Raw genomic sequence first — 25,434 nt, 5'->3', positions numbered from 1 at the left:
CATGCCCAGCCTGGAAGCGCAGGCCGTGTGTGTACGCGTGCACATGCGTGTGTGTCACGGGGAGTGTTGCACAGCGTCCTTTTCAGGCCCAAGCGGGGTCCGGAGGGGTGGCAGCGCTGCCTGCCAGGACCGCACGATGGTGTCAGCTTGGCTGTTGCCCCTCTGTTCTGCTTTTGTCACATTCTAGGCAGGTTCTCCCACCCTCCTCCCTCTCCCAGTCCTTGAGACTCACTGTATGTCATTTATTTATTAATTTTGTTCTCAGGGAGCCAGATGGCCAGAGCTGGGTTGGGCAGAATGTACCTCCCTCCTCCCCCCTATGACAGCGCCCCCCCGCCCCCGAACACGCAGCTCACACACAGACTCTAGGCTAGCCAGCCTCTGGCTTTTTCAGGTACAATAAAGGCCACGTGTGCCAGGGCTTTGCCTGACCCCTGACCCTGCTCAGATGGGACTGGTCCCATTATCTCCCCTGGTCTGACAGGCAGATGGAGAAGGGGTGACACCCTGAGAGGCTGCCCTCTCTCAGGAGTGGCAGGAGCAGTGGCCCCACGCCCCCTTCTGCCCCATGACCTGCCTCCCTTGGACCTGGGAAGGGGGCTCTCAGCAGGTCTCCCCTCCTTTCCTGGTGGGCGTCACAAGAGAACGCGCCAGTCCAAGGGTGGAAGGAGGGTGGGGGGACCAGCTGCCCCCAGTCCTGTGGTCTGGGGTCTCCACTGGCTGCCCCCTGCCCAGCCTCATCCTCATCCTCACACTGGTCCGGGCCCCCGTGAGGGCAGGGGACCCCCGGCATCTGCCCCCTCTCATTTACCATTTCTCCTGGGAGGCACTTTTGGAAGAAACAAACTCTGGAAGGGGGGGAAACAAACCTCTTCACCGGCTTCCAGAGCATAGCCAAGCCTGGGACGTCTCAACAAGAGGGAGGCAGGGGTTGGGGGGAGGCGACAGTCGAGGACAGAGAGATAGAGAGGCCAGCACATCTGCCTTGCTGCTGCCCTTCCCCTGCAGCCCCCAGCCCCCAGGACACGGGATGGGGCTGGGTTTACGTCTCTTAACCCTCTTCAAGGTCTCTTTCAGCCTCTCTCACACTTCTCACCTTCCCCCCTACCCCAGCACGGCCTGTGGAAAGAGTCAGACGGACCCAGCTCTGGGACCTTGGGCCATCATTTAACCTCTCTGTGCCTCAGTTTCTTCCTCTAAAATGGGTATAGCACACATTTGGTTCCTTCCTTCCTCCCAAGATGGCTTTCCTGAGCCAGTCGGGTCTCCCCTCCCATCAAAGCCAGAGCCTTCTCTCTACCTACTCCTTCTCCTCCCTCTTATCTGTACTGGTGGCTCTGGCTTCTGTTCGAAGGTCCCCAAGGATGGGGGCCATGCCCTCCTCATTCCTAATCCCCCCCTTCAGCCCTGGGCCCCCAGCAGCGTGGGCCTCTGCGCAGTGCTCAATAGATGCGCCTTAAACGGAACTCAAGGGACAGAGAACGCAGAGCCAGTGGGACCGCTCGCCCTGGCTACTGAATACTCTTTTGTTCAAAATTAGAATTCTGGGGTGAAGAGCAGCTCTTCTTCCGCACAGACCTTGAAAAAGCATTTGCTGCCGTGTCCACAGCCCCCTTGTGTCCCCGTCACGGTGACTGTGCCCCAGCGTGCGCGCTGACACGGAGCCCCCCATCCCGGGGAGGCGCGCCAGATGGCGGCAGGAGGCTGCCCAGGAGGTTCTGCGAGGGCGGCGGGCTGGGCAGAGCAGCATGCGAGGACCAGCAAGGGCGATTGCTCTGTGGCGATTCATCTGAAGTGGCTTTAACCTTGACAGCCGCCTTGGGGTAGTGAGCCCACCACGAGTGAGCTGCTGCCTCTGGGTTGGCAGGATGCCCCCCTGCGTCTCCGCCCGGATGACGCAGCCAAGGCTCCCCAGGCGTCCCCACACATGGCTGTCCCGCCCCACCCCTTTTTCAGGTCCTGGAAAGAAGAGAGAATCACAGGCGGGCTGTGCGTGGGAGGGAGTCGGGTGGTGGGGAGAGCAGACTCCCTCCCCCAGAGGTCAGCGTCAGGAAGGTCACGAGGGCCCTTGATTAGGTGAGGCGATGCTGGATTTTAGCTTTCCAGAAACATGGCATCGTGGGATTTTAGACCTGGAATATCCATGCTGACCTTCCCATTTTATAGATGGGAAACCTGAGGCTCAGAGAGAGGGAAGGACTTAGCTAGGGTCACCCAGGCAGAGGTGGGACCCGAAGCTGGCTTCATCCCTTCAGAGGCAGCATGGAGCTGTGGGAAGAACACAGGTGCCGGGTTCCCATCCCAGAGCTGAGGCTTGTTAGCTGAGTGAATAGCAGGAGTTACTCTACTTCCCAGAGCTTCGGTTTCTTCATTTGAGAAATGGAGATAACACGCATGGCAGGCTGCTGGCAGAGTAAATTGATCATCTATGTGAAGCATCTGTACACGGTAGGAGCAGGAGTCTGTATTCACCTTCCTCCTCAGACCATGTGGCCCCCTCTTGTTCCTCTCTGACCCTCTCTCGTAAGCTCTCTTTACTCAGGCTCGGTCTCCGTGCTCCCTTGCTGAGAAGGAGCCCCAAAGTCTTGGCAATGGCCCTTCCCAGCAGACCAGTGTGGCCAAGTCCACTGACTCCCCACCCGGCCTTGCCCATCTCCTTTTGGACCCCTTCATCTGCCCCAGGACAGAGGCAGGAGCCCTGGCCCACACCCCCTATACCTTTGCTTTGCCCCTACGTCCTTTGCCTCCAGATTGTGACATCTCCATGTTTGTCGGTGAGAAGTGTGCCCAGGGGTCCCTGAGAATGGGACCCTCCCCCTAATGTACTTTCAAGCCAGGCAGACAGCAGGGTCGACCCCTCTGGGAATCACTGACCTCAGTGCCCTGGCCTGACCTGGAGTCATGAGTCTGGCCTTTGAACCTGGGCAGAGAAGGATTCAGGAGGGTCTGAATCTTTAGGTCACCTGCACCAAGGCTGTAGAATAACTTGACCCATTTACTTTGGTGTAATGAGACCCATCTGCCTCTAAGACAACTCCAGCCTTTAACTCCCAGAGCAGCTGGCGAGACACAAAAGGCATGGGAGTCAGGACACCCAGGATCAAGTTACAGCTCTGCCACTACCTCCCTGGGTAACCCCTCAGGCAAGTAGTTTCCCTTCTCTGGGCCTCAGTTTGCCCATCTATAAAATGGAAGAAGTAGATCAGACAATTTCTGAGGTCCCTCCCAGCTCCTGCTTCAAGGGTTTCAAGTTAAATCACGAGCTCTCCATGAAATTAGGTCCTGGGATCCAGACTATACTTCCTAGCACTCCATTCCAGGACTATGTGGGCATATGCTTTCATATATGTGAAGAGAGCTGCAGGAAAACAGGATGCCCAAGCCCCAGCAATATGGGGGTCATATGACTCCCAGCCTGGTAGGACAGCACTGAGCATTGTGGAAAGATGCAGAGACCCTGAGACCCCCCCCCCACCCCAAGACGAGGTATTGTGGGCTGGATCAGAGCTCTTATGCCATTCCAGAGCCTAGGACCACAGAGGTGGACTCCGGGGGTATTGCAGACAGCCCAGCACTCTGGAAGGAAGAGTCCCCAAGAATGCGGTAGGAAAAGGGCTTGAAACGCTGATCCCTCTATAAACCATCTTGTAAACAGTCATCAGCCGTGAGAGATCTAAATCAGGTTATGGTCTTCCTGCCTTTCCCACTGCTTCTCAATATTCACACCTGAAATAACCTTGTCTCCAGTGATGCCTAGCAGCATAGCCCCAAAAGGTCCACCAAAGGCTCATGTGATCACAGTTTTTGTTCTTTTTTAAATAAATGCCAATTCTGCATTCAATTCTATAACAAGTCTGTATTTGTTTGTTTTTATAAATTTATTTATTTTATTTATTTATTTTTGGCTGTGTTGGGTCTTCGTTGCTGCACGTGGGCTTTCTCTAGTTGTGGCGAGAGGGGTCTACACTTTGTTGCGGTGTGCGGGCTTCTCATTGCGGTGGCTTTTCTTGTTGTGGCTCGTGGGCTCTAGAGCGCAGGCTCAGTAGCTGTGGCTCACGGGCTTAGTTGCTCCGCGGCATGTGGGATCTTCCCGGACCAGGGCTTGAACCCATGTCCCCTGCATTGGCAGGTGGATTCTTAACCACTGCGCCACCAGGGAAGCCCTCTGTATTTGTTTTAATCTAAGGAGCAAAGTTTAAATCACTTCTCAGGTAACTAATGTACCATTACATGGTGCAAAATTTTAACTCTACAGCTTCAAGAATCATTAGCAAAAGTCTTTCCAACAAATGGTGCTGGGAAAACTTGATATCCACATGCAGAAAAACTGAAGTTGGACTCCTACCTTATACCATACGCAAAAATTAACTCAAAATGGATCAAAAACCTGATTCCATGAGCTAAAACTATAAGACTTTTAGACAAAAACATAGGGGGAAAGCTTCATGAGACTGGGTTTGGCAATAATTTCTTGGATATGACACCAAAGGCACAGGCAACAAAAAAAATAGATAAACTGGACTTCATCAAAATTTAAAAGTTTTGTGCATCAAAGGACACTTAACAGAGTGAAAAGGCAACCCACGGTATGGGAGAAAACGTTTTCAAATCACATATCTGATACGGGATTAACATCCAGAAAATATAAAGAACACCTACAATTCAGCACCAACAACAAGACAGCCCAGTTGGAAAAAAAATGGACAGATGACTCGAATGGACATTTCTCCAAAGGAGATGCACAAATGGCCACTAAAGCACATGAAAGGAGACTCAACATCACTAATGATTAGGGAAAAGCAAACCAAAACCACAGTGAGATGCCACTTCACACCCACTAGGATGACAATTATAAAAAATAAAAATAGAAACTAACAAGCGTTGACACGGATGAAGAGAAATTAGAACCCTGTGCCTTGCTGATGGGAATGTAAAATGATGTACACTCTGTGGAAAACGGTATGGTGATTCCTCAAAAAATTAAACATAGAATTACCACATGCTCCAGAAATCCACTTCTGGATATACATGCAAAAGAAGTGAAAGTGGGAATTTGAAGAGATATTTGTACACCCATGTTCACAGCAGCATTATTCACAATAGTCAAGGTAGAAGCAACCCAAGTGTCCGTTGATGGGTGAATGGGTAAACAAAATATAGTATAATATGTACATACAATGGAATATTATTCAGCTTCAGAAAGCAAGGCAGTTCTGACACATGCCACAGTATGGATGAAACTTGAAGACATTATGCTAGGTGAAATAAGCCAGTCACAAAAGGACAGATGTTGTATGATCCCTCTTATACGTGGTACCTAGAGTAGTCAAATTTTTAGAGACAGAAACTACAATGGTGGTTGCGGGAGTGGGGAATGGGGAGTTAGTGTTTAATGGGTATAGAGTTTCAGTTGGGGAAGATGAAAAAGCACTGGACTGATAATGATGGTCGTCGCACAGCAATGTGAATGTCCTTACTGCCACAGAACTGTACACTTTAAATTTTCTGTTACGTATATTTTCACACACACACACACACACACAACACACAAATCTCTAGCAAACATATATCGTGGTTTGAAAAGGACTGACCTAGACGGTCCCTGGCTAGTTTAGGAGTATAAGCATATTTCTGAGCTGGTAAATGTTTTATTTTAATCTGCAAGGATAGCTGAAAGCCAAGTCAGCCAGGGGTCCCACACACCATTCAAGATAAGGACACATTTGACTGGGCAGAAGCTACTCTTGGTGGTGGCCCAACTTGGTTCCTGCTGCCTTCATTACTCAGGCCTGCTCCACAGTCCTGTCTCGTGCTGAGCACCAGGCCTGGAGGGCTGGGGTGTGGGTAGGGGGGACAGTTTCAACAAATAGTAAGAGGCAGTGGAGCGGACTTTTACTCTCCCGCACTCTGTTCGCATGGATAAAACCAGTTCAGTGGAATCTAAGCATGTGGGAGACTATGGAGAAATGGGAGGGATTCTCTCCATGTCTACCCCAGCCCTCTGGCGAGGCCTGAGACCAAAACCAAAATGCCGTTCTATAGCCCAGAACCCAAACTGCAAATCACCATGGGAGGGAGGCAGAGGACCAGAGAAGCGGGACCCAAGAAATACAGTAATTAAATAATACAATGAAGGCTGAAATTTCCAAGTTGATTCTTGAGTATCATTTATAAAAGTTAACAGGACATATTTAATTTAGGAATTGGCTCACGTCCTTCTCCTTACAGCTGAAACCTCATAAATGAAATACACTGGACCATTGCCCAGTGTGGAAATAAAAGTTATGAATAATGTTTCTATCTCAATCATTGTCAGTGCTTTACTATTCCTAATTACTTTAAAAAGCTAGATATTCAGTATGGCAAAACTTTTTTTTCTTTTCATCTCCACTTGTGAGATTAGTGCAGTTTAATAAGAGTCACTCTCTGGTCTTTATTCAGTGTAAACTGACATTTCATCCTTTTACTCTTCATTATTATATAAGATGGAGGTTTATGACCAAGCATGCAGCCACTCCATTTCCCCATATTGGTCCATCTAATATCTTGGCATTATCCACGATAGCTGACATGTCTACCCACCAGGCAAATCAGCATCACCTCACTTCCTTTATGGAGCAGAAAGAAATTCATCCAGGCCTTCAAGAAATTAGGCTACGGGGTTATAAGTCTATAAAAGAATGAAAAGTTCCCCACCCCATCCTACTACTGGATTTGTCCCCTTCATGTCTATCAAAGTCATAAATCCCTTGGCAGCCACAAAGGGCAGGGCAGGGGCAGGCAGTAGGATGATGGATCTTTATAATCTTCCCTGCCACTTCCAGGAACTTATCCTAAGAAGAAACTGGGACACGTGGGCAAAGATACACGCACGAGAAGAATCACTGCAGCATTTTTACACAGGACCGCAATCCCTTATTCACGTGTCAACAACCCAAAAATCTCTAAAGAGTCCAAAGGAATTATTTTTTAATTTTCCAAAATTCATTTAGAGGCAAAACCTTCGTGGAACTGATTTGTGGTTAAATATCTTCTATATATCACTAGAGGTGATCAGTTATATGTCACTTCAGAAATATTACTATGTTTCATCCCAAGGTGCTGACCAAACCCCACTGGAGGCATATGTCATATATGATATAGTCACCATATACCTTCCTGAACTCTGAAAAAAATCTAAATTTTGAAACCAACAGGCCACAAGGATCTTTGATAAAGGACGGTGAGCCTAATATAGTGAAAAATCAGAAACAGCCTAAAAGTCCATCAGCAAGAGACTGGTTAAACACTTTTAGTAATCCATAGAATGAAATTCTATAAGGCCATTAAAAATTTTAAGGGAGATTCATGTTTATGGACAAGGAAACGAGTGTATGACATACAGTTGAATTAAAAAACCAAGTTACAGAATAGCACATACATTTGATCTAAATAATAAAAGTTGTGTCCAGATCTAACTCTAAGAACAAATGTGCAGAGAAATAACAGGAAAGGCAATAAGCACCCAAATGCCAGAATTGGTTATCACTGGGTGTATGGGTTTAACTTTCCGTCTATACGTCTGGTGCAGTTTGAACTTCCTTTTTAACATGAACAGGTACGATTTTAGAATCAGAAGAAAACACCAGCAAGAATGATGCTCTTGACTAAACAGAAATCAAAGCTTCCCTGCAAGGATGTCACATGTCTAGACATGCAAATGACAGACCCCATTCAGAAATCTCCAGAGATACACATTGTGCTCATCAGGATACCCATCTCCATGGACACAGGCCCCACAGAGCACACACAGGCAGACAGGGGTCCAATGGCACAATAGCAAACAGGGTCAAATTGCTTGGAGTAAACATAATCACAATTTGTGTCCCATGGCTGATTCATCTGTCTCCATGACAATATCTCAGGACCACATCTTTCAATCAGTTCCTTCCTTCCCCTGTGAGCAACTAGGTTTTCTCATCAAAGAGCTATTTCAACCTCAGGCTGTATTAACAGAGGTTGAGCATCCAGAAGGAAGGAGAGCATAATAATTTTGTGTTCAGGCTTAGGACCTAGGTTTTCACTTGATCAACAGTCCCAGTTTCGTCATTTACTAGCTGTGGGCCTTTTGGAAGTTCTTTAACCCCTCTGTGCTTCAACTTTCTCATCTGTAAAATGGGGCTAATTCCCACATCATAGGGTTGTTGTGAAGAGTAAATGAGAAGATGAATAAAGTGTTAGTGCACAGGAAAATTCAATAGAGAGTACTTAGCTCTATTGTAATTTTTCCATACAAGCCTGCATCGGTGGTCAGATCTAGGAATGATAGTTTAAAAGGAACAAAGGCCATAGCCAATGGAGAGAAACTAGATGGGGAAGGCAATTCAGACCATGTCATGTGAGAAACAAAGGAGCTTGGAGAATAAAAATTGAGTGGGGGGGAAGTGATCATTGTCTTCTAATACCTGAAGGCCTGACCCATGGAAGGGGACTCTGGTTTCTTCTGTGCGGTCTCAATGGCTGTTATCAACTGCTCCAAGATGACCTTCTTCCCACACACAGTCTGTGGCCTTGTTCACTGAGCTCCTTGGGAGAAAGTTCAGACATGGCAAGGAGGGCCATAGAGATCCATCACCCAGCCCTGGCCTTAAGCTAGAGACAGATGATTTTGAGAATGAGAATCTATGAATTCCCTTCATTCAATGCTGCCATCTCTCAAAAGAGGGTTGGAACTTATCTTTTAGGACTTTCTGAGGGTTTAGTAGTACACGCCCTTGAGTAGATGCAGAGCTGGTGGTTCTTCAACCCATGAGGTTGGATTTATCGAAGAAACATTGTGGGTTGCTCAGCACCAAGTCTGATGACTGAATCGGGAGTGGAAATTGGGCAGCCCAGTTTTATACTGTAAAGTTACAAGGCTACGTGCTTGGTAAACACACTCCAGGGGCAAGATTTACTCTAAACTCCCTACTCCCATTGATCAAGGGCCGCCTCCCTTCCACTTCTTTCACTAGACCGGAAGGAAACCCTGAGAGACAGACTCTGTCTGAAAAACCCTCCAGGCGCCCCAATCATCACAGTCCAGAAACAGTGAGCACCAAACACACTTGCACTGGTTGGTGGTTTATATGCACTCAGGACTCCTGGGACTCAGGCTGTATTTCAACCTCCAACAGACTGCGCTTGACATTATAATCTGGCAACAGCAAGCAGACCTGTCCCAGCAGGGTTCACAGAATCCAAACTAGATAGTTCCCCATCAAAGATTCATTGTAGGCAAAGTTACACAAAACAAAACACAGACAAGGTGGGGAAAAGCTCTCAAACATTTCGGCCAGCATGTTTCCTGGAGTTCACAGAAAGGCTGCTTGAACACATTCCTTTAACTCACGTGTTCCTCGGGTGTACTTTTCGTTGTCTGGAGGAGTCCCTGCCCTGTTGTTCAGCATGACTTACCTCAAAGCAGGGAAACGGGTGGAAGGAGGAGGGTACCACAGTCACTGGAGGTTCCAACACATTGGAGAGAGTCTCTAGAGCACCCCAAACAGATCCTGGTCTCCCCAAGCCGGGTAACCACCCAGGCCCAAACAAAACCACATCCAATAGCTTGCTTTGGCTGGTATGTTCCCATGTACTGGGTAGACAAAGAGGCTCCAGCCGAGGCCTTTGGGAAAAAAGGACCATAACTAGACATTTCCACCCCAGCAGCGACTGGAAAAGGGCCAGAGCACCGCATTGGGCCAACGTGGACCCACCATTCCTTCTCCATGTTGTTATGACCATTGCAGTCACTATGGGACAGGGAACAGGGAGGTGGTTCCCAATGATGGGGGTTAGACCCCTACTGGATCAGCTTAGCTATGTTACCTACTCAAGTCACACACAGAAAGATACTATCCCAGCTCAAAGCAGGAAGAAAATTGGGCTTCAACCTTAATCAAGGACTCCTTGGAAATCTAATAAGACCATGACATTAACCAACCATTGATTGCAAAATGTGCCACTGGAAAGAGGCTCATCTGTGAGTATTGAAGGGAAATGAGCCAAAGGAGAAGGATTTGCCTTCAGCTGGGCTCTTGGCAGAGAATTCCCCGAGGAGCTGCCGGTGTACCCCGCCCACTCGGCGGCCAGCCCCACAGGAGAGACGATGCCATCCTGCTATGAGTCACTCTGTCAGTCCCGAGAGCATCTGCCTCACTCGTGCTCACCAGAGAGTCTTCCCCAGGGAATGTGAACAGTCTACCCGGAGAGACGTAGGAACATGGTGACCAGCCCTACAGGCATCCCATTCTCCTACCTTTGGGGACACAGAGGCATCCCAGTACCCATCAGTCTCATAAATAAGTCCCCTGAGCCTCTGTGAGCACCCACTGAGCCTTTGCACCAGCAAAGCTGAAGACCAGGCCTTGACCACAGTGACCTCCTGGGTCTGCGCCCTTAGGCGGCATCTCAATTTCACTTCAAGCCTCAAAGACCTTATCCGGAGGTGTTTCATCAAAAGCCAGAGTCGTACAGATGACCCCACAATTCCCCACACACACGACATGCGACGCCCCTCCAGGCCACCACAAACCATGACCCTCCTGCCCCTAGAGCCCTCCACCCCAAGGACCATCCGGTAGGTATGCTTCCTCCCCGCTGCCCACACTCGCTAGGTAGCCCAAGCCCAGGACAAAGAACTCAGCATCCACACAGCACGGCCCCTCCCCAGCCAGAGCCATGGCCCTGCTCAACTCCCAAAGACCCTAGACTCACCGCTGGAGCAGTCGGGCCCTCCCCAGCCGGGCTCACAGTGGCAGGTGTCCGGGGAAACGCAGCGGCCGTGCACACATTCCTCTGTACACAGGGCTGCAGGGGATCCGAAGAGAGGGAGAAAGAACAGGAACAGAGAGTGAAAACCAACCATCTGGTCAAGGAGCACAATGCACTTTGTAAAGACTCCCTGGGGCCCAGGGCTGCTCAGCACGCATCACTGGCTTTGGGGAAAATCAAGCTGCTCCTGACCCGAGTTATTTAATTAACTCCGAAAAGGATTCAACAAGGGTGTGCTTCATCCCAGGCTTGTTTCCTAAAATGAAACCCAAGCCCACGAAGTGGCAGCCTTGGTGGCTTGTCAAGAATACTTCCTCCAAGGTTGAACACTTGGAGACGTTCCACAAAGCCCAATCCCTACATCCTCACTCCTGCCCTCTTTCCCCATCAGCTCAGAAAACGACCCATCTTTTGGCTTCCCCAATTTCTTTCTGCAAAGGCCCCCAAATATATCAGGTTGCCTGAAAAGAATCCATTCCTCTCATGTTTTCCCCACCTTTCTGCCCTCCTTCCCAAATGGCCCTATTTTGGGGCTCTCAAATGTCAGCAAATCTGCAAAGTACACAAATGCTGAGGAAAAAGCAACAGCTAATTATAAGAAAGTAATTAAGAGAGACAGCCACGACGATGATAATTGTAATTAGAAAGTGCCTGGCAATTTCTTATCACGCAGTCAAATGCTACAGCCTCCTGAGTTGGGAGGCAACGGCAGCAAAGTTTCCATCAACTACCCCAGTGCTGAGAAGGCTTGCTGGCAGCAGTTTGAGGGAGATTATTTCTCTCTCCCTTTGACATCCACATTTTCTCAAGGTCATCCATTGCTCCTGAGAGATCTGCCCCACCATCTAACCCATCGGTGAGGGATTACAGAAACCCCCTTTGCCACCTCTGCCAATTTTGTAAGCTTGGGAAATCAGCAGCTACCATCAACCCTGTCAATTGCTCAGAAGGGATCTAGATGAAGCGCTTTTTTTCTGACAAGCAACTAGAGACCTTCTCTCTGCCTGGAACTGGCCTGGGCTGGGGGGACAGGTGGCCCCCAATGGCGAGCTTGGAGGAGCTGCCACTGACTTCCGAACACCCACCCTGCTTCCATGTCCACTGCTTGGCCGAACGCCCAGCGAGAGGACGCTGTCAGGGTAGACAACAGAGTTCATTTTATGGTGGGTGTGGGGACCTCTGGCCCCTCCCAAACACAGACACTGACCCTGAAGCTGTTGCCTTAGCTTTGCCTAGGCCTCCTGGCGAGGCAGACCCCGAAGAGACATTTCAGATGCCCCGTTGGTTAGTGGTCTGCAGACAGCCCATCCTCTGCCAGCCTGGGATGTGGTGTGTCTCGGGGGAGCCCTGGCCCTTGAGTCATTCTCATGTGTACAAGTGGCTTTTGGGCAGAGTTCTGGTTTGTGCTCAAGACTTTGACAGCCCCTCGCTTGGAGCTTTGGGGAGCAGCTGGGGCCTACTAGCTAACCCACTTCTTACTGGGGAACAAGGCTGGACCCTGACCTCAGTGACCACCTCCACTTAGAGCTACAGTGAGCTGCTCACCCAGTTGCTAGCAAGACGCCCACCTGGTCATCCCTGCTGCCTGGCTTCCCCTGCTCCCACGAGACTTTCTAAACAAGCTCAAATGGGTCAATGTCCCCAGTGTACACTGGACACTAGGTATCCTTCCCCTGGCTCCCCATCCCAGCCCTGGCCTCCGCTGCTCCCCCTTCCCTTAGGCTGAGGTCCCAGGAGGCTCCACAGCTGGGCCGGTCCGCCTTCCAGCAGACCCTTCCATCAGCTTGTCAGGTGAGCCCAGGCACCTCCAGCTGCTTTCTGACTGCAGAGATCAGCACCTTGATCCCTGGGGGCTCTGCTGGGGGCGGCAAGGGCAGGCAGTGGGCTGGGAACCTGCCACATGGCAGGTCTGGAAGGCACCTAACAGAAAATCACGTCCAACTGCTTCATTTTATACACGGAGGAACTGAGGCCTGCGTGTCTGGGATCCTATGAACAGCGCGTGGCCTCTGGCCAGAGAGGAGGGAACTGCAGGAAGAGGATCCTGGAGACAGAGGCCTCCGAAGGCCGGGGGAGTTGAGAGGAGCCTAAGACATGGGGCCTTCATGCCTCGCCTGGGCTGGACATCCTCCGCTGCCCAGAAGACTCAAACCAGAGGAGCTGTGTCAACGTGTCCTCTGCAGGCATGGGTGTCCTGCAGACTGGGGCTGGGCAGGGGCTTGGAGCAGATCAAGGGAGAAAAGACGAAGACCACCCAGTACTCTGGTCCTCTGCCCCTAGAGACCTAACTCCTGGCCTCTGTCCTGCACCCTCCCCCTACCTGCAAGGGAGGTGCATTCAGGGGCTCTGAGCAAGCTCCACCCTCCCTCTTCCCTTGGCCTCTCCCCACGGCCCCAGGGACCCCTAGGACGGTCTGTTGAGCACCTCCCCCAGCTCAACCCTGTATCCAGCACCCAGACTCCCGGTGACCCTACATGCAGAGTCCCTGGGCCTGACTCAGGCATGTGCTTGCTGTCCCCACGGTCCCTCCAGACCTCGTTGACCCCTCCCCTCCTTGTCACCCTGGTACTCTGGGCTGTTAGCCTGTCAAAACCTCAGTCCATTCATATTTCATAGGTGTTATTCAGACAGTGTTGTCTGAAGCATGAAATACCGAGAGCAAATATCTGAGGCTCAGATGACCATATTTGGCAATTGGGCCACTGTGTGTTTGTGCACCTGGTGGGGAGGGGACAGCACAGGGGTGCTGAGAGCCGAGTCTCCTGAGGAGGAATGGAGGTGGGACCCACGATGATGCTCCGTGGGGCAGGGGCGGCCGACTCCTACCCCGGGCTCTGCTGGAGCCCACGGTGGGCAGCGCCTCCACAGACGGCTGGGGCTTACACAGCGGCCACTCCTAGAGCGTGAGGTCCCCTAAGTTCTTTCTGACCCCAGTCCCTCGTGCCAGCCGACCCCCTAGGAGGGGCTGAGTTACGGGGGCGTCCCCGGCCTCCCCCTTCTTGGGCTCCTTGACACTGGGGTATCTTGTCGAACCCTTCTTCCCTCTGCTGCACACCCGTGTGCGGTCGTGCGCAGGGAATCCGAGGCTGGCTCTGCCTGAGGGCCAGGCCCTTTCCTGCCCCGCTGAGAAATCTGAACCTCCACCCCGTCAGCTTCCCCCAGCCACCGTCCTGCCTCGGTCCTGCTTCTCACCTCCCAGGCGCTAGAGGCACATTTAGCGAGAAGCAGCACGGCCCAGTGGTTAAGAGCACAGACGGCACTCGGGGAGCCGGGGCTGGATCCAGCGATGCCACTTAGCAGCTCCAGACTTCAGGCAAGTTACCACCCTCTCTGTGTCAGTCCCCATCTGTTCAATGGGGGATGGCGACAGGATGGGCCTCGGGCTGTGTGTGAGGATTCAATGAATTGACAAAGTACTTACAGCGGAGCCTGGGGTACAGTCAGTACTGAGTGAGTCTTGCTATTGTTATTAGTAGGGTGTCCTCAGACCCGAGGGCAGGGTCCTGGCGATGCCTGAGCCTCCTTTCCCTCCACACACAGGCCGTCTCTCTCACTTCCGCCCTCCACTGAAGTCGTAGACACATGGGGAGGGCTGTAGGGACTTAGTTGGGGGGCGGTACGCTGGAGAGCAGCCCCATCTCCACCCCTGGTGGAATGGCCAGCATGGTAGAGAAGGTGATGACCTATATTTAAACTCCCTATCTGCCATTTGCAGTTACAATTATAGGACAACAAGCAAATGATTTAACCGTCTGTGCCTCAATTTCTTCATCTGTAAAGTGGGGACAATAATAGAACCTACGTCATGGGCTGCTGCAAAGATTTCATGAAGTGATACATGTTGAATGCTTGGCCCACAGTAAGTGCCCATAAGCAGGAGCTGCTATTATTACTTCTCTCTCTCTGTCTCCTTCTCTCACACACACACACGCACGCACGCCATGGGGTCTGGACAGATGTCTAAGGGAGCTGACGGCAGTTACCAGTTATCACCGCTTCCTGTGCGCTACCAGGTTCTGAGCACCCACTATGTGCCAGGCCTTGGGGCTTTCACACATGCTACCTCAACCCCTGTCATAGGCCATCGCAGTATACCTTGAGGGAGTTACCTATGTCAGCACTTGTCTCTCTTTTGTGGATCTCCAGCCCCTGGGGGACAGAGGTCACTTCCTATTTGGCCTTTTAAAGCCCTTATGCTGCCTGGTACACAGTAAGTGCTCAGTGTTTGTGGGTCCCAAAGAGGAGAGCACCAAAGCACGTGTGGGGAGGGCGTGGTTGCCTTTGGCTTCAGAGCTCAGTCACAGGGAAGTCGCCAAATCTCTAGACCCTGCCCCTTGGCTCAGGTTACCTCTGGGCCTGTGGGACCAGGGTGATGGGCCGTCTCGAGGGATGGTGGTGGGCGTGAGGAGATCTGGGTTTGCATCTACCAGCATCCATCTCAATGATATCAAGCAACTCACTTTCCTCTCCAGGCCCTACAACTTCACCTGGAACTCAGATGAGACCAGATGAGGCCTAAAGTCCCACTCAGCTAAGAATCACCGGGAGCTGGCATCCGCCCACCTCTTCCAGGAAAGGCCTGGACAGCTGCCGGCGCTCTAGTCCCACTTCCGGGCCCCCAAGTCCCGTCCCCTTCCTATGGCCTAGTAAACCTCTACTCTTGACCTCACAGGGACCCCTGGTTTCTGTCCTTCATTTCTTTGCAAAAGGCACTGGATTAAGAGCCAGGAGACCCAGTATGAGTTCAGGCTCTGGGCTACCTGACACATGAGTCTGGGCAGGTGGCTTCCCCACTCTCTCATCTATAAAATAAGAGCATTAGAGCACATCACCCTTGAAGGCTCCTTCTACTGCTGCCACCCCCTTGATGCTCTGTCTCCACCATGTCACAGCAGCTGGAAATGCTTCTCGTGCGCTCACCAGCCCCGGGTCACCTGGGTCAGCAAGGCCAGGCACAGCCTCTATCACCAGCTCCACCAAGAAGCTCGGAGGGCTCCAGCCACCCCAGTCTGCACATTTATGGAAGGTGAAATATTTTCCCACCAGAACCTCCCTACCCACATGAGGTTCCTCCTGACTGGCCCTGCCACTTCCCCACTTAGTATGGGTTTGTCTGGTCTCCCCAATAGACTGTGAGCTCCTTGAGGGTAAATCCAGAGTCTTAAACATCCCTGTATCTCCCCATGAGCCATGCCTTACAGATACTCCATATGTGGCTATTGGTGGCCGTTCTGAGTACCTATGCTTTGCAAAGGGCATTGGCAAGCCGGAGGAGAAGGATCTGGATGCAGAGGGTGTGGGCACGTGACCTGTGAGTGTCACGTGAAGGTTGGGACTTGGTGTGGGGGGGAAGTTTAGCCTGGAGAAGGAAGTGTTGGGTGGGAGGCAGGTCAAAGTCAGCTGACAGGCTGAAAGGCTGCCAAAGAGAAGTGGGAGCCACTCTGTCCCGGAAAGAATAGGGATTCAGAAGCACACGTGACAAAGGGGCAGATTTCAGCCTAACTCAAGGCAAGATTTTCTACCACTTGAATGGTTCAGCAGCTCAGGAGGCTCTTCCTATAGGTAGGGAGCAACCCACCCCTGGGAACACTCCAGCAGAGCCTAGAGGATCTACAGATGCTGGAAGGCAGGGGTTAGCAGGCAAACTACAACTCTCGGGCCAAATCTCGCTGTTGCCTATTTCTATACATGAAGTTTTGTTGGCGCACAGCTGTGCCCACTCATTTACATACTGTCCAAGGCTGCTTTCGCACCGCAAGGGCAGAGTTGAGTCCTCGCCACAGAGACTGATGGTCAGCAAAGCCTAAACTATTTACTATCTGATTCCTTATCGGGGGAGGGGGCCCTCTTGGTCTAGAGGGTTCCTGATTTGGTGGAAAATTGGACTGTGGGACTTTTTTTTTTTTTTTTTTAGGATTTTCTTATTTATTTATTTATTTATTTATTTATTTTTGGCTGTGTTGGGTCTTCGGTTCGTGCGAGGGCTTTCTCCAGTTGCGGCAAGCGGGGGCCACTCTTCATCGCGGTGCGGGGACCGCTCTTCATCGCGGTGCGCGGGCCTTTCTCCATTGCGGCCCCTCCCGTTGCGGGGCACAGGCTCCAGACGCGCAGGCTCAGCAATTGTGGCTCACGGGCCCAGCTGCTCCGTGGCATGTGGGATCTTCCCAGATCAGGGCTCGAACCCGTGTCCCCCGCATTAGCAGGCAGACTCTCAACCACTGCGCCACCAGGGAAGCCCGGGACTTTTTTTTTTTTTTTGGCTGCATCAGGTCTTAGTTGCGGCACGCGGGATCTCTGTTGCAGCTTGCGCGCTCTAGAGTGTGCAGGCTTAGTTGCCCCGCAGCATGTGGGATCTTAGTTCCCCAACCAGGGATCGAACCCACGTTCCCTGCATTGGAAGGCGGATTCTTAACCACTGGACCACCAGGGAAGTCCCTGGACTGTGGGACTTTTAAGGTCCCTTCCGCCCTTCTATCATTCACTCACTCCCTGATATAACCAGATGGTAAAACAAAGTCCAAAATGTGCTTAGGAAACACCCAATGATGCCCTGCCTCCTTTCTCAAATGGTCCTCTGGGTCCACCTGAAGGAGCAAGAGGCTGGAAAGCATAACCTTCAGCAGACACAAATGCCCACTTGACCCTTTATTTCAGTCCTCTGTTTCCTCCTGAAGGGTCAAGTGAACTTAATGACCCCTTGTGTTACAATGATGGTCTTGCACGGATGGACACTAGTAGCTGTGGTGAGTGAAAGAGGCCAAATATAAGCCCTTCCTCTTTGCTGGGCACTGACTATCCACTGTTCCATTTGATCCTTGAGGCAGGTATTATTACTGCTCCATTTACAGTTGGGAAACTAAACCACAGAAAGGGCTAAGCAACTTGTACAAATTCCCCTTGCTTTCAAGAGACCATGCTAGATGCATGTTACTCTGCTTTCACGATCACACCCCACACCCCACTTCCCAGGAGCCATCGAGGACAATTTTTTCCTAATCATCCCCTCCCATGAAATTCTAATACCACAGATATGCTGCATATCTGTGTATGTACTGTATGTATATCTGTGCTTTATATATAAACAGACTGAGAATCACTTTTTACCCCTTGAGAATGTATGGGCTGGACAGTCTCCATCTGTCCCTTCAGATCACTCCCCACCCTTCTCTGTGCCCTAAGAGTGGACCTCCACGGACTGCATTAATGGGCCTCCTTGCCCTCTGGCTTCTGGATGAGTTCAGCGCACGGGAAATAGCAGGAGCTGGGAAGCTGGGCAGGAGGCAAGGCTGGGACATGGGTTGGTGGTGGTGGTGGTCCTCCCCCCTACAGCTCACGGTCCTGGGGGGCCTCTTCCAGCTCAGGGATGAAGTGGCTCTCCGCGGCTGCTAGCCCTAAATGCTGCACCATCTCTTGCAGTTTCCATTAACCCTTCTCAAGCCTTTATAAATAATTGTTTTATTAAACCCTCCTCAGTTAACATGCCATCTGTTTCTCACCAGGACCCTAGCTGACCCAGAGGCCAAGATAAGGTTCGAACCCACATCCGTGTGATGCTAAAAGGCCTGCTCTTAACCACACGTTCCACCACCACCTGGACCACAGGTTGGGATAAGTAAGTACCAGCGCCAGATCTGTCACCAACTTACCAAGTCCTCTCCCTCCCTCTGGGTCTCAGTTTGCCTGTTTGCAGAATGAAGGGGTTGAATGACATGGTTCAAATGTTCCTTCCAGCTCTGGGAGTCTAGGGCTTGACTTTTTGGCTCACTGATTCAAGCCAAATTTGAGAAGATTCCATTCCACAAATGCCGGCACAGAGCTCGGCATGGGAACAAATGTGTTCTGAGGTACAGATGCAAGGCCAGAGCATCAGTCCTGGGCCGGGGTGGTATAAAGCAGCCCAGGACCCGGTATGGGGATCTTGGCATTGAGCCAAAGGGTCTAGGTCCGACTTGGGGTCTCCTCTGCAAACGAACTGCTGAGCCAACACTGGCCAGTCCCTGACCAAGGCATCCAGTCTACTGTCCCTCGCTCGTGGTGAGCGCTCTGAATCAATCCTCAATCCTATTAGCATTCCACTCAAGATGAACCACAAGTCCCTGAGGTGTTCGTGGTGATATATTTTGCCTGGTGGCTTGCAAATGATCTTACTAGTTAATGGAACTATAAAAATTACTTACATGAAAAGGTCAAGATAAATAAAGACAACTTCCATGCTCCCTGGCCAGCTAGGCTGATACCCAGCTAGGACAAAAGAAGGCTTGGGAAAGGAGGTGGTAGCCTCCCAGAATTCTACAGCACATGGCTTCTGGGGCTTTCCACAAACCCAGTTTCCCCAGTGCTCCAAGGCACACTGATCAGCCCTCCATTAGCATTCTTGGCTGGAGCCTCAGATGAGGCTGTCATTTCATTCTGCTTGGAAATAAAATGACCTACATCCAAAAGGGCCCAGGTGCCAATTCCAAAGTGACACACATAGCATGAGTGATTCTGCCATGGCCAAGATCACATAGCATGTGGGGATGGGGGTGGGTGGGAGTATGTGTGTCTGTGTCAGGGAGTCACCAAGGGAAGTTCTAAAACCATTCATCAGATATGTATCATTCATTCCTTTATCATTACCAGCCCTGCATCCCTTCCACAGCTGGGAAGAGACAAAACAGCTGGTGGGCACATCTAGAGTTCGCTTTTAATTGCTGTGGTCACGTCTGGCTCTGAGACATGAAGAGTCAATTTTTTTAAAAAAAGAAGGATTTCATCTGCAGGGCTGATAGGATGGAAGGACATGAAGGGCCAAATGCTCTCCTGGTCTGGGGCCTGCGGGTCCCCCTTCTTCCCAATGAGGGGTCCTGGGGAGGCTCACACAGAGCTCTGGGATGGGTAACCAGGGGTTTGTCACCCCCAGCCAACCTGCCAAGCTGGCCCATAGCCACTTATCTTAATTCAGTGGTGCCCTGGCTGAGTTTTATTCTTTGGCATTCTAGCATCATCTAAAAGCCCGGGTCCCTGTTCTGCCATTTATTAGCTGCGTGTCCTTGAGCCGCCTGTTTTGTCCTCAGTTTCCTCATCTATAAAATGGCTGTGGACTTACAGCTAATTCATGCAAAATGCCTAGAACCAGAGGTTAGTTATAACTGTTGCTGGTTGTTTGTTTTTGTCTCTTATGCTATTAAGATTCCTCTTCCAAGGATAGGCCAGGGCAGCTGAGATGCAAGGCCCCAGAGCATCCTGAGGCTCATTTATGGCTCAAAGGATGATAGAATGGCCTGACTTCAACCTAAGGACTGCTCATTCACCAAGGCAGGGAGGGGAGCGCCGTAGCACTGGGAATACTGGAGGTGCAGAGATTGAGGGCACAGAGGGAGGAGACACAGTCCAGGCTCAGCTCACTGGTGAATTCTAACTTATCCAGGGGAGCACCGTCCACACCCCTTTCCTCTTCCGTTTCTCAGAGAAGAGGAGCACGGAACAAAAGGAGGCCCCAGGCTGCCAGGCCCTTTCTCTCAAGGAAGACCAGCGGTTGTGCTTCTGGGGGGAAATGTGAACTTGGGGGTGGTACCTGCAGCCCTGCACCCCTGCACCCTCTGCTTATTCATGCAAATACCCACCCACACATATACAGTTCACCTGCTGTGTGCTGGGATCCCTGGGCAGGGCTTATGTAAAGGAGTCCAAAATGCAGAACTGCCCAGGCCCTGCCCTTGGGACTCCCAGGCAGTGAATGCTCCTCCTGCCTGCTCTTGACTCCCTTTCCCCCAAAAAGCTCCTCTGGCCCTTAGGAGCCTGGGATACACCCTCAGAGAGTTGTGCACAGAGGGACAAGGGTCATCCTCTGATTCCCATGGGCCAGGATTGTGAGGAGATCACAGAATGGACTCAGGAGCCAGGCTGTCTGGATTAAGTTTTGGTCCTGCTACTTCCTAGTTGTGTGACCCCAGGCAAGTTACTTTACTTCTCTGGGCCTCAGTTTTCTCATCTTTAAAATGGGGACAATGGTCCTCTACTGTGTAAATTGGTTGCAAAGTTAAATCATCAATACACGTCAGCTGCTTAGAACAGTGCCTGTCACATGGGAACCTAGCTATTACTTCTTTCGAGGTCATCTATTCCACTCTCCTGCCTCTGAGTAGTCACCGAATCCGAAAGCATTTATTAAGCACCTACTACATACCAGACACTGTGCTAAGTGCTAGGAATACCATAAGCAAGTAGCTACAGTCCCTATCTTCACAAAGTGATAGTGGGAAAGGGAGACAGTATGTGAGTGAGCGAGTGGGTGAGCAAGGGCACCAAAATGTTTCTGGTGCTGAAATCACAGCCAGTTCAGGGTGGGCCTCTCTAGTTCATCCTATGTCCCAGCACTTAGCATGGCACATGGCATCAATATATGTTGAATGATTAAGTATCTGAATCTGTAAAGAATCTCTCCCCTCTCCCTTCACCCAGAGCTCTGCCCGTCTCTAATGTGGGCCATGCCAGTCTGGTTGGGGTTGAATATGTAGTTTAGCTGAGACCAGGGCAACGCCAAGTCCCAGATCTCCCCACAGTGGGACAATGAAATGCCCTTTAGAAAAATTCCGGTGACTCTCCAGCTTATAGTCAAGGACTGTTCCAGCAAAACTCAATAAGGATTTCAGTCGGGTTTGGGCCTCCACGTTCCAGCCTGGAGACCTGGGGGCTGCCTATCATCAAACGCCAGTATCAGATCACAGACTCCCCTGGGTTCCTATCCCGTATCTCTACCAATCACCCCAAGATATTAGCCTGCCTCTCAGTCTCGCCACAACATGGCTTAACTGTTACTAATTTTTTATCAATTAAAATTGTCAACTTGTCAGAATGTTCCTATCACGTTTGCAGGTAAAGCAACATGTGCAACCACTGGGCCTGATAAAAGCACCAGCATTGCAGTCAGTTCCCTTGATCAATCCTGCAGGCCCCAGATCTGCTGTGGACACTCCTGATACGCTCGGCCTTCCTCACTTTGTAAAGGATTTTCCCGGTTGAGCTGTTCAAACTACCAATCCTGCATTCCTGCAGGGAGCAACAGCTTTTCAACTTGTTAATGATGTTGGAACATACAGCCTGAGTCAGCAACCCCCAGCACACAACCCAAGAAAATCTTTTTCTGGGTTTTTCCTCCCCCCTGTTTGACAGATGCCAGGCTTTCTCCAGAAAGAAACATTCCAACTGATTGATTTTTTTCTTTGGGAAAATTGATCCTCACCACCTACAAGGAAAGCAAAACATGAGGCTTGTCAAGCATTTTTTTAATGCTCTGATTTAAAAACTGGTCCCCTGGTTCTGCCTTGTGACTTGCCCTCCCTGAAGGAGCTGGCCACATGTGACAGAGTCCCACAGGAGGGGCGCTGGGGAGATGAGCGGATGGACATCAGAGAGGTCCCAGGCAGAGGGACATGGTTAAGCACATGGGCTTCAGGTTGGACAGACCTGGGTTCAAGTCCTGGTTCTTCCACTTAGCTAGCTGTGTGACCTTGAGACAATTACAATGACCTAACAACACAAAGCCTCCAGTTCTCCCACTGTAAAACTGGTCCAATAGCGTCACCTAAATAAAGGGCTGTTGTGAGGGGCTAAATAAAATAATGCCTGTAAGGTAGGCCCCATAAATCCCAACTCTTACTACCATGATTGGTTTTGGAGGAGGCAACCCACACACGACACTCGAACATACGGAACTCAGGGACGTCAGCAGGCACTCGGAACCACGGCATCTCAGAGCAGAAGGGGCCAAGTAATTAGAGTCCCCACCTCCACCACCTCATCCAGTGCTTGGAGCCCCTCTCCTACATCCTGTGCCAAACCCCTACTGAGAGGCTTTTAGTAGCAACGGGTGCAGTCGCTCTGCTCCAGCCTCACTCAACTGCATCCACATCCTCAAGCGAGAAAGGCTCTCTCCAACCTCTGGGCCTTTGCACGTGCTGTCCTCCCTTCCAGAGACAATTCATTGCTGGTTAATTCATTCACCTTAAACGTTGCCAACTTCAGGAAACTGTCCCTGGGCACTTTCAAAGGGTTAGGTGCTCCTGATATGCACTCCCCTAGCATCTGCCCTTCCTCGTCAAAGTACAGGTCATATGTCACTGTTCTGCTTGTTTGACTGTCTTCAACTCTGGACTAGGAGCCTCTGAAAGGAAGATGCTATCTCTCTCCCTCTCTCTCTCTCTCTCTCTCTCCCCAGTCCCCTGCTGAAACCTCAGGGTCCAGCACAGTGCTGGCATGGAGCAGAAACTTAATAAACATCTGTTGAATGTATGAATGAATCAATCAACGAAGCCCCTTCCGTTTATGAACCACCCTAACTACTAGAAAGCTTTTTGCTTCACTGAGCTGAAATCTGCCTCCACGAAACTTGCCTGTGTTGGAACTGAGTCTGCCCTTTTCTGCTCCCCAGCCCACGTTTCATTCCAATTTCACATGATAAGGCTTCAGGTAGCTTTTCTCTACTGAGACTGAAGTAGATCAGAGACAGAATGACAGGACCCCATAGCTTCTGAGGAGGGTGTGGCTGGGACTGACCGTCCTATGCATGGAGAAACATCCTTCCTGCCTTCAAAGTTAGCCTTTTGTCCTGGATACTGTGGCCAGGCTGCTGCCAGCAGCCAGCGTAATGAAGCCCACACCAAGGTTTATGAGCGCCATCACTACCACACGCACCAGTGGCGAGCAACCCGTGGTCCTCCTGGTTTTAAATCTCATTCCTACTGAGGAGCTAAATCAGGAGCTACTTAGCACCACTGGTTTAGAGCTTTAATAAAAATAGTGCAAAGTGGAAGGAAAAGGCAGCTGTGAAGGTCACTGTCAGCTGCTCCTCCCTTCCCGCTCCTGCCATCCCTGCTAGCAACTCTGCCCAGCCAGGGACCCCTAAACTCCCTTGAAGCTCACAAATGGGAGCTGGTGCTTTTATGAATTAGTCCTCATCAAATCACATTCCTCTGTAGCCTGGGCTGTGTTTGTTTCTTGCCCAGCTGTGTTTAGGAATTTCCTGATTTCTCAGGAACTTAACTTCTTCTCTTTGAGAAGACCCTTTAACATCCCTGGCCCGAGAATCTAGAGGCCTCTGACTCTGCTCTGTGGTTAATCTGCCACGTGGACCACTCACACCCTCCATCTGAACAATGTGGGAGGTGGCGTGGACAAGACAGACTCTCGGAGTCTTTACAGCCTGATATTCTGTGAGCCGGCAATTGGCAGCTCTTTCCCGAATAGAGTTTAGAGAAGTTGATTTCCAGCTCCCTGATGGACCCCAACCATCCCCGGACCCAGGGTCAAGCCCAAAGTGTTTCCTTACATCTCAAATAACTCTTATTTCAACATTTAATGCTTTAGTTCTTAAAGAACCTTTTCATGTTAAAAACCACCATCGCTTGTCCCACAGCTTCTAAGTGGCAAAGCCAGGATTCAAGCCCAGGGCTCTGCAGGCCCCGGGCTGGCACTCCTCCCGACTCCCCTATATAGCCTCTCCAGCCGACCTAAGCCTGCAGGGCGGCCGGTAAGAGAGCGATGCTGGCACACGGGCTGGGTGAGCAGGGAAGGCTTCCCAGAGGAGGGGGCCCCCCAGCCGGGTGACATGAAGCACCTCAGCTGAGCAGACAGAGGTTTTGGAAACAGTCCTGATCAGCTCTCTCCTCTCACTCTAGTGGCTGGAGAAGGGTCACCTGCCTCTCACTGTTTCGGATATGCCATCGTCCTGGCCCTGGTGACTTGGGGTAGGGGGAGCGGGCATCCCACCCTGACCCTCCCTGCCTTGCTTTGCAGGATGGCCCTGCCCCTCACCCCCTCCTACCCACCCTGGAGCAGCCCTAAGCCATGAACAGAAACAGCTGAGATGAAAATGGGCAGGGACTCTGTCCTCTCCTAAATATCTCATCCACGGGCCCATTCCTGTACCTTTGGGAAAAAGCACCACCTCAATATACTTGCACTTGAGAAAATGACAGATGCCCATGGTCCTTTGTCTACAACAGCACTGTCTACAACAGCAAAAGCTTGGAATAACCTAAATGTCCATCCGTAAGGGAAAGCGTAAATCAGTCATGGTAGGGCTACACCATGGAATACTACACAGCCATAAAAGGGAACCAGAAAGCTCTTCGTGTGTACTGATAACATACACAAAGCTAGAGCTGAAGTGAAAAAAGTAAAGGCAGAGATGGGTTTAGAATATGCTACCATTGGTGTAAAAATTTAAAAGCATAGGGAAAGAACGCATATATATATTTCCTTATATGTGCATAAACTATCTCTGGAAAGATGCACAAATACTAATACTGGCTTCCTCCAGGAAGGGGGAACTAGGAGAAAGGCTTCCTATCGCATCCCCTTTTGTAACTATTAAATATTCAACCAGGTGAATGTATTATCCATGCAGAAAATAAATACAATTAAAGCTGTAAAAATAAGGCACCCTCTCCAAAAGGCCTCTGTTAACATACACGAGACTCCTCTGGGAGAGGAAATACGTTAGTGTCAACTTTATTAGTCCTGAGTGAGAGTAACTGTCATCACAGCAGAGCCCTGAGGGAATGGGACTTGGGACTGAAAAGCTTTGAGGAAGGTTTATTCTCATCAGGGGGCTAAACCTTGGCCACTGCCTGAAGGTCAGTTCTGCTGCTGAGTTAGGGC

The 25,434-nt window shown here is 50.7% G+C and overlaps 1 protein-coding gene across 14 annotated transcripts in view; it reads right to left on the bottom strand.

Annotated features, from left to right (window-relative positions):
• Window positions 1-25,434, bottom strand: part of MEGF11 (multiple EGF like domains 11) — a 415,557-nt gene that overhangs the window by 180,211 nt on the left and 209,912 nt on the right. For all 14 annotated transcript variants that reach the window (XR_009007618.1, XM_057543621.1, XM_057543627.1 and 11 more), the window contains one exon: window positions 10,735-10,827. Coding sequence is in view for 13 of the 14 variants with exons in the window: in XM_057543621.1 (XP_057399604.1) it covers window positions 10,735-10,827 (93 nt within the window). In the remaining variant the exon portion in view is untranslated. The remainder of the gene's footprint in view (window positions 1-10,734; window positions 10,828-25,434) is intronic.

Source organism: Balaenoptera acutorostrata, chromosome 3 (assembly GCF_949987535.1).
Source record: "Balaenoptera acutorostrata chromosome 3, mBalAcu1.1, whole genome shotgun sequence".
In the NCBI taxonomy this organism is placed as follows: Eukaryota; Metazoa; Chordata; class Mammalia; order Artiodactyla; family Balaenopteridae; genus Balaenoptera; species Balaenoptera acutorostrata.
Note: the sequence above shows the minus strand (reverse complement) of the source record. Positions and strands in the feature narration are given on the sequence as shown.